The following is a 17,079-nucleotide window of genomic DNA, read 5'->3' as shown; positions in this document are numbered from 1 at the left end:
AGACTTGCAGGCATTGGCAGACAGGAGCTAGAAGACCTCCCCTAGATCCTTAACACGAAATGTAGGCTTGACGCAGAAGCCTCTCTTCTTACCCCAAAGCAGACAGGCGAAAGAAGTTTCGTGACAGGAGTAAGCGAACTACAACCCCGCCCCCGCTGTTCCTGCCCCACCACTGCGGCGGCGCGCGCCACGTTCCGGAAGCGGAAATGGATAAGAGATCAGGGTAGGTTTCTCAAGATGGCGGCCTTCAAGGGTTTGGTGTCGGCCTATGGGGGGCTTCTCCGTGGGCTCCTAGCGGGCCCGGCAGCGACCAGCTGGTCTCGGCTTCCAGCTCGCGGGTTCAGGGAAGGTGAGTCATGCGTACCAGCAACCTCCTGAAGTTAAGAAGAGCGGCGGAGATTGCTTCCGCTAGCCCCGGTGCGCCCCTTCCTCCCTTTCCTTCGTGCGATTCTGAAACTTAGGAGGTACCGGCTCCCCAGGCGTGCTTAAAAGCCCCTTCCAGACCCTGGTGCCTTATCTTGAGCTCCTGCCCCTTGTGAGTATCCTCATGAGACCGAGGAGGACGAAGAGAAAGCCTGCTTACTTAGCAGGAGCAGAAAAGAAACCTGTCCCAAGGTTCAGAAAAGTTTTCGGAAACGGTTTTCATGTTAATTCTCCCTTCTATATTCTCCGAATCGCAGTCTCTTTTATTAAAGAGTCTCTGAATCACGAAGGAAGGCCATCTGGGTACCCTTCCCCCACCCCCCCCCCACCCCCCCGGCCCAGAGCCTCCCTTTCCACTTTCTCTTCTCAAAATGCTGTGATCTGATGGCGGCTTTCTCTGCCCGGGCCGCTAGTCTCCCTGTGAAGGGGGAGCCAAAGTGGAAAGGCCATTGAATAGCTGAGACATAGGCAAATGCAGAATGGTAGTTCAGCTTTTCATTAATCTTAATCTGGGAAAGCGGCCTGAGTCGAGCATCAACTGAGAGCTTACTGAATGCCAAGTGCTATGCTTCAAGCTGTGAAGGAATTCTGGAGACACAAAATACAGCCCTTTTTCTGAAAAGCTTAGTTTCTAATGAGATTATGTATATGCACACTCCAATAAATGCAAGTTAGCCTTTTACGTGATGAAGTACAGGGAGACTCAGTTACTGGAAACAGCAAACCCAGTTGAAAGTTTTCATAAAGAGGATGTGTCTTGAGCAGGCTCACAAAAGGATGGAATCTGGCGGAGAGTGAAACGGTCTTTTAGGACATAGCCTTCCTTTGTGTCCTCCTGGAAGCAGGAAAGGATGAGTGATGTGCAAAAGAAGAGATGTGGGGTTTTTTGAGGATCTGGCATAGTATTGGGCAGCATATCCTTTAATGAAAGCTGAGAAGTATCCAGTGCCAAAGAGTGATCATTGTTGTCAGAGGGAGCAGAAAAGTCTAAAAAGAAGAGCCTAATGAAGGGGCCATTGGATTTGTCTCAGAAGAGGTCTGTTTGTAGCTTTCAAGTAGCAATTTCAATAGAGTGGCAAACAAGGAATCCAGTTTGGAGAATTGAAGGAGATAGTTGAAGAAATGGAAATAGCAGGTATGTTTGAAGAATTCAGCCCGTAAGGGGAGTATTTGCTAGAAAAAAAAGTCTGGATACTGCCTGGTTAATTTATCCATTAGTAGACTCATTAATAAAGACACTAAAGAAATCATGCAGATGATAGAAAGAATTTGGGTGTCTCATCTGTTCCCATGCTGCAAAATAGGCATATCTCCATACCATTTTGGGAGAGTCTACCAAGTGTCAAACACTATTGGCTACAATTTGCATATTCTTTTGAAATTCAAAGTTGAGGCAGATTTTGCTATCCAGAAAAAAAGGCAAGAGGAATCGTTTTGTTTTAATAACAAATATTTGAAATTAGACTTAAAGAATTTTTTCAGTTGGAGAGTTTGTGAAATGATGGACTGTAACCCAGGTACAGTGGTACATATCTTTAATCCCAGCATTTTGGGAGGCCAAGGTGGGAGGATCACTTGGGCTCAGAAATTGGAGTCTAACCTGGGTGACATAGTGAGAACCCCTACCTCTTTAAAAACACGAAAAATGGATGGACTGTAAATCAAATGGGTCTCTGAAGTCCTTCATCTACATGTTAGGTTGAATTAATGTGATTCTACATGAAGGCATTGCCATATTCTATATTCTTAAGACTCACCTGTCTTCAAAGCTTTTAAATGAAAACATTTTATTTTGCTATTCTATCCATTATTTGTAAGGCATAAAGTATTGTACATATAGCTAATTTTGACTAGTCTCAGCTGGTATATGTGAAACTCAAACAATATTGTACACATAGAATTTAAAGTTGTGGGAAAGAAGCTGGGTCTCTTGCTGAAAATATTCAAGCATCTTTTCAAAGTATCAGATAATAATACATGATTTTAGTCAGCTTATGAGGACTGAGCACCAATTTTCCTGTCTATGAAAACTTTCAGTCTAAAGCAGTGATTTTCAACTGGGGGGCAATTTTGTCCCCCAGGAACAATAGGCCATGTCTGCAGACATTTTTGGTTGTCACAACTGGTACTACTGGCATCTGGGGGGTAGTGGTGAGGGATGCTGCTAAACATAATCCACAAGTCAGTTCCCCACAACAAAGAACCTTCTGGCCCAAAATGGCAGTCCTGCTGCTGTTGAGAAAGCCTGGTTTAAAGTTTGACCAAAGAGATACACAAAACCAAAAAAAGATTATTATGGAAAAAGCAAGACTGAAGGAGGACAAAAATAGAAATTGTGACTTTCTGTGCCTGCTTCAAATACTGTGCTAGATTTTCCACATACATTTATTCAGTCTTCTCAAAAACACCTTAAAGGTGGATATTAACTGTCCTCATTTTTATAAATGAGGAAATGCAGTCCCAAGGGGTTTAATAGCTTGCCCAGCATCCAATATGTGATGGAATTGGAAGTAGAGCCAGCCCTCTTCCCTCTCCACCAGTAACATCACCTTGGTATTCCATGGCAGGGCCTTCCTTGTTGTTCCCTCCTTCCCTGAAAGCTCTTAGCAGTTAACTTGCCAAAGACCATTTAGTGCCTTTATGGTTGGCACTGCCAGATTTAGCAAAGACTATGTTGGATCTCATTCCTCCCTTATCCCTCCCAGAGTCCTTGTGAAGGAAATGTATTTTTTAAAAAAAATTATATAAATTAAGTCATGATCTATCAGCCACTTAGAGAAGGGTATACTGAATTGAGCAAAGGCCAAAGGGAATTTGCTTCATCTCTTTCAGTCAGTTAAGAAGGCCTTCTGGAAGACCTAACATTTCAGACAAGGATATGCCTGGTAGGTTGGGCAGTCCCATATAAAAGCTTTGAGAGAGGAGTGAGTTGGCGTCTTTAAAGAATTCAGGGGACATAGTCCAGAGTAACCTGCTAACTCCTCATTCTGAAGCATAGGTCAGAGGGACGTTCCTTCAGGGGTCCAAGGGAAAGAAAGGGAGGTGATGAGGGAACCAGAAACTTCAATGGTAGAATTAAAGATGAACTGGAGGAAGCAGGGCTTGAGGCAGGAAGGTGTTTGCGAAAGGTGGTCAGTGGCCAGAAATGCAAGCACACATCCCAAACATGGTACTCCTCTCCCTGACCCTACATAAGACTATTAGGGCCACTGCCCAGCCATCAGTTACTCCAGTCTTTCCTACTCTGCTTGGGCCCTGGTTTCCACAGATCCTCTCCAAGAGGGACCTTGGTCTCTGGGCACTTCAGCAGTGCCCTGCACTCTTCATCCTTTTTCACTTTCTGTTTTACTAAGCAGTTGGGTCTTTACATGGTTGCAGTTCACTATGTCTGTTCATGTGGCCATCAAGGTTTTTTGCATTTTCCATGTTTTTTGTTGTTGTTTAAGAGACAGTCTTGCTATGTTGCCCAGGCTGGCCTCTAACTCCTTAGCTCGGGTGATCCTCCTGAGTAGCTGAGACTATAGGTGTCACCCCCTCTCCTCCTTTTACATTCACTGCAATCTCACCACAATGCCATTTGTTCCAGACTATTATAATTCAGTTATCTTGGACTCCATCCTAGGCAAGTATTTACTGAAGTACTCAAAGGACCTTTTTACGAGGCATAGACTTTATTACAGTCAAGTTCCCATACAGAGTTTAGTTCTTTTACTCCTCTAGGGCAAAGACTGCGGCTCCTATTCTACTGTAACTCTCCACAGTAGGTAGAACGAAGCTGTACAGTCCACAAATGCCCAGCAACTGTGTTGCCTCATTTGGGACAGATTATTTCATGTGTATGAGAAGTGCTTATCTGGAAAGATTTTGGCCCTTAGTTCTAGTTTAGAAAACTGCTTCATCTCTTCGCTTAGCTTACTAGATACTGCCATATCTCAGAACACAAGGGTGATTCCATCTTTTTCTAAACAAGTTTTGTTAGTGCCTAAATCTCTCAGTCCAGCTTTTCTTAGCCACCCCCACTTCTCTTGAATAGGGAGGCAGCCAGGAACAAAATGGATCTCAGGTTTTGTTTGGTTTTGACACATTTTTGTATGCACGCTGTAAATCAATACTATTTTGATTCCTATCTCCTCTTTCCAGAGGCTTAAAATCTACTAAGGGCCTCCCTAGCCTCCAACAGGGCCTTCTCCCCCTGCACTAAGACACCACCCTGATCGATGTCAGTTCAACGTGAGTTCTCAGGTCATTCCTTCTGGTTTGACAAATTGTCTCTGTTAGATAAGCATCTGCCTATTGTTTTACCCACTGGCTTCTAGTAAGATGATTCGCTGGCTCAGGGTTGCTGTGTGGAGGGGAAGCTTGTGAACAGTGGAGCTTGCCATGGGCTTTGATCTGTTTTCCAGGGGCCAGTGGGATGACTTCAGGGTTTGGTACTTTGCCGGGAGTGATGTGTGTTTTGTTAGACTTGTTTACCTCATGGTTAGGACCCAAGTGCCTCCACCAAGCAGGGAACCACATGTTTATCCACTTGTGTTTCAGGGCATTGTTCTTCTGCTGACTCCAGTGGTACCAGAACGTGTCTCTCCTTTTGTTTCCTTTGGAGATTCTTGGAAACGTTCCCCCCTACTTGTTGCTCAGATTAGGTTGTCTCTCAACTTGGTTTTTGCAAATTTGCAGAGTTGCAGGGTGCCTGGAACCCTTACTGGACTGGGGATGTGCCGTCCTCCTACCTCCCTTCATTTCTCCCCATCCTCCATTTGTAGGTTGATTCTGCAGACTGACGTATTGCAGTGACCTTCCCTCTGCAGCTGTTCTGGCTTCCAGACTGAGGACCACGTTGAGTCTCACCCAAATCCCATTCTTAGGTTGGTCTGTGTTCCGTACAAGTAGATCTGTGTGTGGGGTGACGCATTTTCTTTTACATTGAAAAACCTAGGTTGTCTTTGAATTGATTAATAACTACAGTGTTCTCTAGAGAAAGCCTCAGGGCTTTTCTATTCATTGTTACTCCTTTGTATGTCTGGTGTTGGACACTGAGAGGCTGTCAGGTTGGTTGTTTTGGAGCAGTGAGTATGAATGGGTTGCCCAGAAGACAAATAAGGGACAATTCCAAGCAGTCTGTGTCCAATTAGGTGTTGGTCACAGAGCTCAGTGATCACAGATGCTGCCATGGGCCTCTGGTTGGGTTACAACTGCCTTTTTCCTTAGATGGTCCCTTCTCTTTTTATTGGTGTGTGTTTGTTTGTTCAAGATGGGGTCTCGCTCTGTCCCTCAGGCCGGAATGCAGTGGCATGATCATGGCTCACTGCAGCCTCAACCTCCTGGGCTCAAGCAGTCTTCCCACATCACCTTCCCAAGTAGCTGGGATTACAAGTGCAGGCCACCATGCCTGGCTAATTTTAGTAATTTTTGTAGGGTTTTGCCATGTTGCGCAGGCTGGTCTCTTAACTCCTGAGCTCAAGTATTTCTTCCCACCTCAGCCTCCCAGAGTGCTGGGATTACAGGCATGAGCCACTGTACCCAGTCTGGCTTCTGTCTTTCTAAAGAAACTGTCAGCAAGGGAGTATCTCCAAGAACTATCTGATTATATTAGCCGAAATGTGGGCTATTGGCTCGGTTCTTCTTTGAATGATGGTTGAAGTTGTCATTCTGCATCTTGGGTAGGTAAGGTAGTAAGATAGGAAATGTATTTAGCCTGACAGATGTGTGCAACTGGTTGTCTTGCCTTCAGGTTCTCTTCTGACTGCCTCTCCTAAATAGGCAAAGGACGGAGGGCATCCCTCTCCGTTTGGAATGGCAATACTTGAAATTCTTCTTGGACCCAGTATCTTCATGCTCCTTATTCCTACCTGTCCATCAACCCTCTCCAGTATAGATAATAAAATGCAACCCTGCAGGGAGGAGAGGATTTCACTCACGACCCTCAGGATGTGTTCTAGGAGTGAACTTGTCTTTTTGCTCATTCACTGGGTGCCACTGGAATAGTGTTAGTTCAGTGCTGTATCTTACATTGTTAATTCTTCAAAGCAGAAACCATTCTTATCTGATTCTCTTTGTGCAGGAACACACACCGCTTGGGTACTTTTGAAGGTCTTTTACATACCACTACCCCACCCTCTTTTATTGCTAGCCACTGTAGGACAGGATCTGACCAATTCCTTTGGATAGAACCAAGATAAATCTTTGCATAGAAAGGCAAAAACAGTGTGGAACTCCTTAATCCCATACCAGAGAGGTGATGCTACCTGGGCATCCTGGGCTTGCCCCCACCCCGCCTCAAGGGCATAGAGCCTTGGCACTAGTGGGGTGAACCCTGCGTGCTTTCTGTTCCAGGTGGAGACCATGAGAGAGTACAGACGGAAGGCTGCTTTTTTCCAAATGTGTAGAATTTGAGCTGTTATTTGAAACTCTCTGTTCCTTATTAAATGGCTGACCTAATTTTTCCCCCTTTATCTCTGTAGTGGTGGAGATCCAAGAAGGGAAGACAACTATAGTAAGTATCATTGAGTTGGCCATGTATAACCTCTTTAACACTTGCAGCTGCCTGGCCGCTCCTCTGAGGGAGGGAGGGGCCCAAACTGGACGCCCAGCTCCAGGATCAGCTCCCTCAGTGACCATAAATCCCACAGTCTACCATTTTTCAAGCTGTGTGCTATAGTGTGGTTAATCAGGAACAGTTGCTATGCCTGGGCTGTGGTATCTGCTCTTTGATTAAAGTGGCCTTTTGTATAGCAAGGTCTCAGAGGCCTTTGCTGATAAGCTCTTTGGCGGGCGATGAATCAGTTTGCCGACGGGGAAACTAAGGCATTATTGCACGCCTAGAGAGCCAAAGTAAGTTGACCCAGAGCCAGGAGCCTGGACCTCAGTTCCTTTCTTTTCTGCCTAGAATGACTAAACTACTCCTTAAATGATGCATTTAAAAAGTGACATTCTCCCGGCCCTGGCCTTACTAGCTGGCGCCCTGGCTTGTCTCTTGGTAAGAAAGTTGGAACAATTCTTCATCTACCCACTCCCCCCTTTCGTTCCCTGGGCCCATCCCACCTCCCTTCCCTGGGGAGTCATGGGGCCTAGATTATCCTATAATCCTTAAAAGACAACAACGTTGTTTTCACATGGCCTTCTATGCCTCCAAGAAATCCTCAGCGACTCCACAGAGCTCCCAGAGGCCTCTGTAACTTCCATGTCAACCAGAGATTTAACTCTTTAGGTAGCCAGCCAAGCTCAGTCCTTCCCAAGGCAGTCTTATTCCCAGGACAAGTCCATTAGGTTTCCCCCTAGAATGCTCCCTCTGCCTTTCCACTACTTAGCCTCAAAACAGTTCTTTTTAGGGGACCGCCCCAGTCCCCTTACGGTACCTTTTAGGCTTCTTGATTCAAAGCCAAAACAAGCATTCACTCTATAAACTCCACACTGGAGAAAAGAAATACATCTGACTTTTGAGTATAAAGAGCGTTTTTCATGTGGGTCATGAGTCTGCTGTTTGTAGAATAGATGTGGAGGCATTGTGGCCTATGAGAGCCCTCAGGGGAGGGAAGAGCCCATCCATGCCTTTAGCAGCATGGCTATCGCTTATTCTCTCCCCTATGAAATAAGATCAGACACCTACCTCACTAGATTCTGGAGGTTAAGTGAACTAATGTATGTGAACCATTCTTAGCACTGAGCTACACATATAATGGGGAGTCAATAAATGTTAATTCTCCCCACCCCCGAACCCCTAACCCACTGCAACCCGCCTCCCAAGGCCTACCATGTACTTGGGAATTTTCTCTAACATCTCAGTTTCTGGCATAGTTGTGATTGCCGTGGCAGAAGGAGGGTAGCTGTGCCCTGCACGGCCAAGTAGTACTTCCAGCCCCTTTCCCCTGTGCTTACTTCTCCCCCAAGAGACAGTGTTGCTTCCCTCCCAAAGCCTCTCAGACCCATCCCAGCCTCACTCTCATAACCCATGGCCTCAGTCAGCAAGGCTCTCTAAACTCCCCTCTTGCAACTGGAGCTAATTCCCAGATCATTGGTTTATTGCGCTTAGTAATTCCAAAACTGTATCACAGGATACAGCAGCGATAGGGAGGTCATTTCACACTTGGCCTCAGCATGGTTTAAAAGGTGGCATCCAAAATGATAAAAGCAAGGAGCATGACAGGGCAATGTATCCTCCCATCTGTATCGTGTTAGTTTTTCCTTTCTTTTGTAAGAGAGAAGGAGTGCCTGCATATCTGCTTATATGGCACAACCCGGGTTTTTTCAGCCTTGCTATTCCTGGCATTTGGGGCTGAGTAATTCCTGGTTGTGAGGGCTGTCCTCTGCAGTGGAGGATGGTTAGAGCATCCCTGCTAGATGCCAGTAGCACTCCCTCCCCCAGACGTGACAATCAAAAATGTCTCCAGACATTGCCAGATGTCCCCTGGGAAGCAAAATCACCTCTGGTTGAGACCCACTGGCATAGCCTTAGCTCTGTAAGATAAAGCTGGGAACTGCAGTTTCCCCCTAGGAGGACATGTGGGATGGAAGGGATGCTTTCTTTGGACTCTATATCCCTGTGCCACTTGAAACTTTTTACCATGTGCATGTATTACTTTCCCCCAAAAGCCAGGGAGGGGAAAAAGTATAGTGTTCTGGTGCCTTTGTTTTTTCTTTTGAGGAAGGAAAGGTAGCATTCAATTGATACAGCAAACGCCTCCCTCCCTCTTGCCACTGGTATTAAGTTCAGATGGTTTCCATTACCCCTGTAAGCCACCAAACCACATCCCTGTAGCTATCTCAAGGCCTAGCATACAGCAACTACAGAGTAAACACCACAGTTCAGGCAGAGAAACCTCTTAGCTACTCCCACAAGAACCCCCAAGGTAAACTTTCACCAGCATTCCCATCATTTTGGGGTTTGTGCAAAGATAATGTGGCTCCACGCAGACCCCGTCTCTCACACTGGCTCTCCTTCTCTGTCTCCTAGATTGAAGGCCGTCTCACAGCGACTCCCAAGGGCAGTCCAAATCCTCCTAACCCCTCTGGCCAGTGCCCCATCTGCCGTTGGAACCTGAAGCACAAGTATAACTATGACGTGAGTCTGGGTACAGACACTCAGTTCTGTGTGTCGTGAAGCTCTCAGATTCCCTGGTTAACTGGAGCAGTGTCCCCCCGCTTTAGCTACTGCTGCATTTCATGGAACCACCAGAGATGGGAGCATTTTGTCCAGTTGTTCTCGACCCTGGCTGCGCATTAGAATCACCTGGGGAACTTTAAAAAATAATGATGCATGGGCTCCACCAGGTCCTCCCAAGCCACTTAGTAGATGTAGTCTCATTCACTGCAGCTCTCCCTCTGAAGAAGACCCATCACCATCTTCAGTAGCCTGGGAGACTGAGGTCACGATGCAGAATCAGCCTCGGGGGGTGGGGCCTGAGCATTTTTTCAGTGCTCTCCCGTGGCTCTAATGAGCAGCCAGGGTTGAGAGCCACTGATTGAGTTTGTGGTCTGGTTGTGCCTCAGACCACTAGGGCCCTTAACTCAGTTCACAGGCGTTGTCCTCTTGTGGGATGGAGTCATGATCTGGGTTTGGCTTTCCTCTTTTATGATGAAGGTGTATTTGAACAGACTTGGTTCTCACTGTGATCTGGGAACACATTACCCTGTCGTTCTGTATTGGAGCTATAAAGATACCTGATTGCTCAAGCTCTTCTAGTGCAGTCGTTTCCAGGGAAAGAAGAAAGTAGTGAATAATAACAACAGGTAACATTGAGTGCATACTGTGTCAGGCACTGAGTACTTACCTGTTTTAGTTCACTTAGTTTTCACAATAACCCTATGAAGTAGGTACTAGTTTCATCCTCATTTTACCGATGAGGAAATTTGAGGCATGGAGAAGCCAGTGAACTTGCCTCAGATCCCCCAGCTGGTATCAGAACTGGGATACAAACTCCAGGGACGAAAGCCCAGGCAGAGCCTGCTCCTAATGACTACACTACCTCCTCCCCAGAGATGGGGAGGGTGTGGGACTAAGGACACAGCCCTGGAGAAATCCTTACTTGTTCTTCAGAGCTCTCACTGGTAACATGAAGCACCCTATTTTTGGGTTTCAGGTGATTCAGGCTCTGGGCCAGTTTGACCTGTAAGTTGTCCCTATGCCTCTCTGTGGAATAGGATGACTAAAGGCAGAGATCCTGGTCAGGTGATAAGAGCAGGAGAAGCCACATGCCTGTGGGATCTGAACAGAGTGACCCAACTAATCTCGTGGGCTGGAAGCCTTGGCTTGAGGCCACCCTGAGGGATGGGGGGGGTTCTTTCTGTCCTGGGGCCCTTCTCCTGATGGCCGCCTGGAGTAACAGAAAGCAAGCACACAGGCAAGGGGCAATGTTTCCAGCTGCTCACCATGCGGAAGTTAGTGGGGTTGTGGGCATCCTTGGAACCTCAGCTGCTGATAGGAAAGCAAACCCCACACCCGCCCAGCCACCATAGGGCACTCTTCCTACCAGCTTTTTCCAGGAAACATACTTGGCTGTCTCCAGCAGAAGAAATCTAATCCCGTCTGAGGTAAAGGCTAAAGTTGTTTTTCCTTTTACCCCTTTCCACTCAGAGCACCATTAGCCTGAGCTGCACAAAGCTGTTAGCTTGCTTGGCAGCCTACGGTGGAGGGCTGGGGCCTCCATCCCAGTTGATTAGCCCTGGATTAATCCAATCCAAATTCTTTTCATCAGATTCTGAAAAGTACAGGGGTGGGAATTGAAGGCCTAGGTCCCTCAGGAACTGTCCAGTGATTAAAACAAATCTGCAGTTATGCAGCAAGGCGCCTGCCAGGGCAGCAAGTTGGTTTGTGGAACTTGACTGCTAAGATAGGCATGCCAGGCACTTGCAGGGAGGGGAATGGTGAGTTTTCTTTAACCCCTTAAGCCATTGTATGAGAATGGGGTCTTGCTATGTTGCTCAGGCTGGTCTCGAACTCCTGAGCTCAAGCAGTCTGGGAATCGTAACCTTTTAGACCTGGCAGGGAGGTGGTCCCTTTTCTTGATTCTGGCTCTGTGTATCTGTTCCTTTGACAGATCCAGGCAGCCTGGTGAGCACGTGATGGTCTGAAGGAAGACCAAGAATCCATTCAGATCTGGTTACAGGGGGCCTAGATCATGTGAGATTAAACTTCACAACCCTGGTTCCATCCTCCTTGGCTTTTATGCCTTCCTAGCACTTCAGAGGGAACGGCAAGAGGTGGAGGGGCTATTTGCATATACTCTGGCTTGTGGTATATAGACCTTAAGGTCTAAAATGTTACAGGTTTTCCTTTTGTGTGGAAACATATGGCAGCCTCCCTGAGCAGACATTTTATCCAAGAAAGATGCTTCAGGTTCATAAAAGATTGGTGACACTTCCTGAAAAGTTTCTGTTCTTTAACCTAGTCTATCAGAAGATCTCATGAGGCTAGGTGTAGGGGTGCAATCCCAGAACTCTGGGAGGCTGAGGCGGGCAGATTGTTTGAGCCCAGAAGTTCGAGACCAGCCTGGGCAACATAGCGAGACCCCATCTCTACAAAAATTAGCCAGGCGTGGTGGCACGCACCTGTAGTCCCAGCTCCTCAGGAGGCTGAGGTGGGAGGACCACTTGAGCAAGAGATTGGGAGGCAGAGATTGCAGTGACCCAAGATTACACCACTGTACTCCAGCCTGGGCAACAGAGTGAGCCCTTGCCTAAAAAAAAAAAACTCATAGAGAAGCTGGGAGCTTTTGGGGTTGGTAATGGGGTACAGAAAATCTTACTAAGTTGGGATTAACTTTTGTTGGGTGAAGGTAGCAGACCAGTGTGCAAAGCTCTGTGTGGAGGAAGTGATCTCAGCCAGGTTCCCAGGAGACATCAGCTTCCCCTGTAGACCATGAAGCCCTAGCTTCCCAGCATCAAAAGCAAGCCCAGCTGACCCTCATCCCCTATTTTCGGTTTCCACTAGGATGTTCTGCTGCTTAGCCAGTTCATCCGGCCTCATGGAGGCATGCTGCCACGAAAGATCACAGGCCTATGCCAGGAAGAACACCGCAAGATTGAGGAGTGTGTGAAGATGGCCCACCGAGCAGGTAGAAGGTCCTGGGGACCAAGAGGGGCAGAGGGCCGCAGGCGCTCTCTCCCTACCCGGCTGCCCCATGTTTCAGCCCCTCCTGAAAGAAAAGAGAATATCCAGAGTGTTAATTATACTCCCCATCCAATGCCCACCTCCCCACTCCCTTGGGCTTTCCCTCTGGCCCCCTCAGAGCTGCAGAGGGAGCTGCAAAGACTATCCCATCTTCCCCCCACTCAGGTCTATTACCAAATCACAGGCCTCGGCTTCCTGAAGGAGTTGTTCCGAAAAGCAAACCTCAACTCAACCGGTAAGCAAGCCTGGGTGTGAACAACCTGAGCATTCTGCAGGCCCTTAGCCCTCACTGGCTTCTACTGGGGAAGCTACTTGCCGGAAATCATCCCACAGCTCAGGAAAGCTATGCACCTTGGCTGTCTGTTCCATTCCCTGCCAGCTTGAGCATCCACCCCCATCAGTCCACCCCTGCTGCAGTCTTTGCTTCTTCTGTTGCCTTCTTTGCCTCAGCCTCTTTCCTCTGCTTCTTCTTTTGCCTCAGCCTCTTTCCTTCCCTGTGGCACCCTTAGCAAAGGGGCAAGGAGGGTAAAGGCCTGCTGATTGGGCATTAGAATGTGCTAATCCCCCATTTATGACATCACACTGGGTTGCTATGGGGATGTTAGTACTACTACAAACTTTCAGTATCCCAGCTCTCTCCAGTGCTGGGGTTATTAGAGGACAGAAGGCCTTAGAAATGGGAGGGCCTTCTGGGTTAGTGCCACTGAATAAAGCTGTGCAGGTCGCACACTGGACAACTTCAGGGTAATATCCATGTGGACTAGGTCACAAATAGTGCTCCCCAGAGTTGTACAGTTAACAACCTACACAGCGCCATGTGGCAGCCTAGGAGGCCCTGAGTTCATAAAGAGAAGGAGAGGATGGCCCCCAGCCCCTGGAATCACTCTGTCTGCCTTTTAGTCTAAGCAGGACCCTGTAGAGTAGGGGCAGATTCTTGTCTGACATTCAAGCAGCTGTCCCATTGCAAGTTCCCTTCTTCCCTCCTCTCTGGCATCAGCACACTTACAGTCTTAGATCTCTAGTATCCCCTTGTTGAGAGTAGAGCCAGGTCTGTAGAATTGATTTGAGGGGGTTCTTCTCCCCTGCGAATGGCCCTTTCCTCCTGTCCAGCTGGTGGTTCCCAGACTGGAGTGAGGAACACATTAGGTGGGTGCAAAAGTAATTGCAGTGTTTGTCCTTTTTTTAATGGAATGCTCTCTGTAAGGTATCAAAGATGACTGACACAAAGCAAATGCCTCAGCCCCCAGCAAACCTCCTAGGCTGATCCCCACCAGAACTCAGGCATGGAGGGTAAGGGGCTGCAGGGGTTGTGGGATGTGGGAATGTAGGGCTTCTTCCTGGTACCCTGCCTCTCTGTCCCCGGAGGCTAAGTCAGAGCTGGACCTTTACCAACACCATGCCAGCACCCTGGCTGTGTGCCCGTCTCTACCTGCACCCCCCACACTGCTAGCTCAGCCATCTGCCAGCAGCTCTTGAAGAGCAGGACATGCTAACCTCTTCCTATGTCTCCTAACTGTGCTATGGACCATTTGAGGGTTGAACCCACCCCCTCTGGCTTTTTAAGAGACAGCAGCAGGCCTGAGGACACAATCCATCCTGCCTCAGGCCTTTGAAGCTAGGCCAGGCACCCTCCCATACATCCGGCATCCTTTAACGTGACACAGGATTGATGATGTGTGGGGGCTTGTCGGTTGCAAAAGGCCACCCTGAGCAGGAGGGAGAGTTCAGGCTACGAAGGAAATGGATTCCCTTGCAGGGGAGTCTCATTTAATGCTGCCATGCATGGGCCCAGGCTCTGCTGGGGCCTGGTGGAGCCATACTTTGTCCCTTCTCCTGCTGCCCCTTCAGGAGAGGTAGGAAGGGGCTGGTTTAGGAGAGAGACTTGGTTCTTGCTAGAGTTGGGGTGTTCCCAAAGAGCTAGCTGGAGGCCACCCAGCCCACCCCCTGCCGGCTGGCTGCTCCATGTGGCACAGGCATCAGGCCCAAGGCCAGCTAAAGCCCAGCTTGCCTCTCTAAGGCACAGGAGAAAGAACAGCTTTAGGGCAGTAGCTCTGGAGAGCCTTTTCAGCTTATCCTCGGCATCCCTAAATCTCAATGAACACCCCTTTTGGGGAGCCTGCTCACATACCCCATCTCTTCATGTACCCCTCTGAAGCCTGGGAGAGGCCAGCAAAGGGGCCATCCCTGGTCCCCTCCCTTTACCTTACTCTTCCATTACCCAGCACCACCGACCATAGAAAAAGCAGTCTCCTCACACCTGTAATCCCAGCACTTTGGGAGGCCAAGGCGGGTGCATCACTTGAGGTCAGGAGTTCAAGATCAGCCTGGCCAACAGGGTGAAACCACATCTCTACTAAAAATACAAAAATTAGCCAGGCGTTGTGGCGGGCGCCTGTAATCCAAGCTACTCCGGAGGCTGAGGCAGGGGAATCGCTTAAACCTAGGAGGCAGAAGTTGCAGTGAGCCGAGATCACGCCACTGCACTCCAGCTTGGGCGACAGAGCGAGACTTTGTCTCAAGAAAAAAAAAAGCAGTCCCTGTAGCTAGCCTCCTTCACAGTCATCACCCTGGCCAGGGCAGTGACAGTTCCAGGAGATACACGGAAGGCCCTCCCCTCCCTGCCCAGCACACACTTGGAGTGCAGGTCAGCACCTCCCGCAGCTTCCCCTCAACACAGGGCTGGCAAGGTCCAGCAGAGCTCAGTTGAACTGCATAAATCAGCAATCATTTTTTCACTTCTTTTATCTAAGAGTTTTTAGCTAAGGTTATTGATTTTTTTAATAAAAAAAACTTTTTCTTTGACGGTCTCTAGAGACAACTGCGTTGAGCCCCAACCTAGAATGGAGGCAGGGGAGGATTCCTGGCGTTTGTCATGGCTGAGCTTTCAGAATGAAGGATGGACCTTTCTGGACAGGATCCAAGTTTTATTCTGGACAGAGTAAAACCCAATCCCAGCCGGCATGAGCCACTTTTCTGGGAACTATCAGGGCCCTGGTCATCCCCAAAGGAGGCCAAAGGTCCATAGGCTGCAGCTATCTTTCCCCACCCCGCTCCTACTTACAGGAACCTTCCTAGGCTAGAGCCACGCCCACGGGCCCTTACCCCTTGATTCTCATCACAGGTTGGGTGACGGGCAGGGGTCTTACACCGGTTATGGTACCCTGGGGAGTTCCTTGAAGGCTGGGGTAGCTGAGTGAGCCAAATGGGGAAGAGTAGTGGGTTCCTCCAGGCCCTTACATCAGCTCTTCTCACCCCATGGTTGAGGCCAGAGAGGAATGATCTGCTCTTCAGGCAGCCTCTTTTACGCCTTTTCCTCAGAAAACACACACCAGCATTGACGGTTATAAAGATCAAGGGGGCCGGGCGCGGTAGCTCACGCCTGTAATCCCAGCACTTTGGGAGGCCGAGGCAGGCTGATCACGAGGTCAGGAGATCGAGAGCATCCTGGCTAACATGGCGAAACCCCATCTCTACTAAAAATACAAAATTAGCTGGGTGTGGTGGTGGGCACCTGTAATTCCAGCTACTCAGGAGACTGAGGCAGGAGAATGGCTTGAACCCGGGAAGTGGAGGTTGCAGTGAGCCAAGATCACGCCACTGCACTCCAGCCTGGTGACAGAGCAAGACTCTGTCTCAAAAAAAAAGAAAAAAAAAAAAAGATCAAGGGAGCTTGTGGCCCTGGGCTGCCTGACCCTGGCTACACAGGCTTGCGGCAGCAAGAGCCCAGCCTATCTGTTTAGAGGACGCTCAGCAGTTACTCCCAGGAAAATCCCTGCACTTCAGGAAAGGGAAACTGGTGAAAGGATTTGCTTGCCCAACCGTGGCCTGGCCTGAGGAGGCAGTGCTCCACACTCCCAATTCCAGCTTGGGCCCCAGCCCTCACGGGCACCTCTTTGTTCTCCCTCCACAGGTACCTGACGCGCTGGGCTCCTGGCTCTGTCAAGCCCATCTACAAAAAAGGCCCCCGCTGGAACAAGGTGTGCATGCCCGTGGGGTCACCCCTCCTGAGGGACAATGTCTGCTACTCAAGAACACCTTGGAAGCTGTATCACTGACAGAGAGCAGGGCTTCCAGAGTTCCTCCTGCACCTGTGATGGGGAGTAAGAGGCACACTCATAAGCCCTCGGCCACAACTATACTCCAGATCACGATGGCCTGGCCCCTTCGACATGGATGGACAGGGGACAGTGGGACTAACTTTAGTACCTTTGGCCTGTGCAGTAGCAATGCTGGGAGCTAAAGGCAGGCAGGGCAGTTGGGTCCCTTGCCAGGTGCTGTGGGGCTTGGGCCATGCTCAGTGCTGGGGACAGGAGTTTTTCCCAATACAGTGTCATAAACATTCAGTTGTGGGCTCGTAGGCTTACCCACTGGGTGTGTGCTCACTGCTTGGGAAGTGCAGGGGGTTCTGGGCACATTTCCAGTTCGGTGCAGTGTTGAGTCACTGATCTCTTGTGATGGGACCAATGAGTCAATTGAAAGGAATTCATGGGCCAAACAGGTCCCATCCTCTTCATGACAGCTGTGAGCTCCTTACTCTGGGAGAGCTGCAA

General features: G+C 48.8%; 1 protein-coding gene across 1 annotated transcript; it reads left to right on the top strand.

Annotated features, from left to right (window-relative positions):
• Window positions 1–209: 209 nt before the first annotated feature.
• MRPS18A (mitochondrial ribosomal protein S18A) lies at window positions 210–16,872 on the top strand. Its single transcript, XM_007972434.3, has 6 exons — window positions 210–349; window positions 6,885–6,916; window positions 9,374–9,481; window positions 12,350–12,473; window positions 12,695–12,764; window positions 16,440–16,872. Exons 1-6 carry the CDS (start codon window positions 238–240, stop codon window positions 16,582–16,584), a joined length of 591 nt encoding a protein of 196 aa, XP_007970625.1. The 5' UTR covers window positions 210–237; the 3' UTR covers window positions 16,585–16,872.
• The last annotated feature ends 207 nt before the right edge of the window (window positions 16,873–17,079 follow it).

Source organism: Chlorocebus sabaeus, chromosome 17, assembly GCF_047675955.1.
Source record: "Chlorocebus sabaeus isolate Y175 chromosome 17, mChlSab1.0.hap1, whole genome shotgun sequence".
Taxonomy (NCBI): domain Eukaryota; kingdom Metazoa; phylum Chordata; class Mammalia; order Primates; family Cercopithecidae; genus Chlorocebus; species Chlorocebus sabaeus.
Note: the sequence above shows the minus strand (reverse complement) of the source record. Positions and strands in the feature narration are given on the sequence as shown.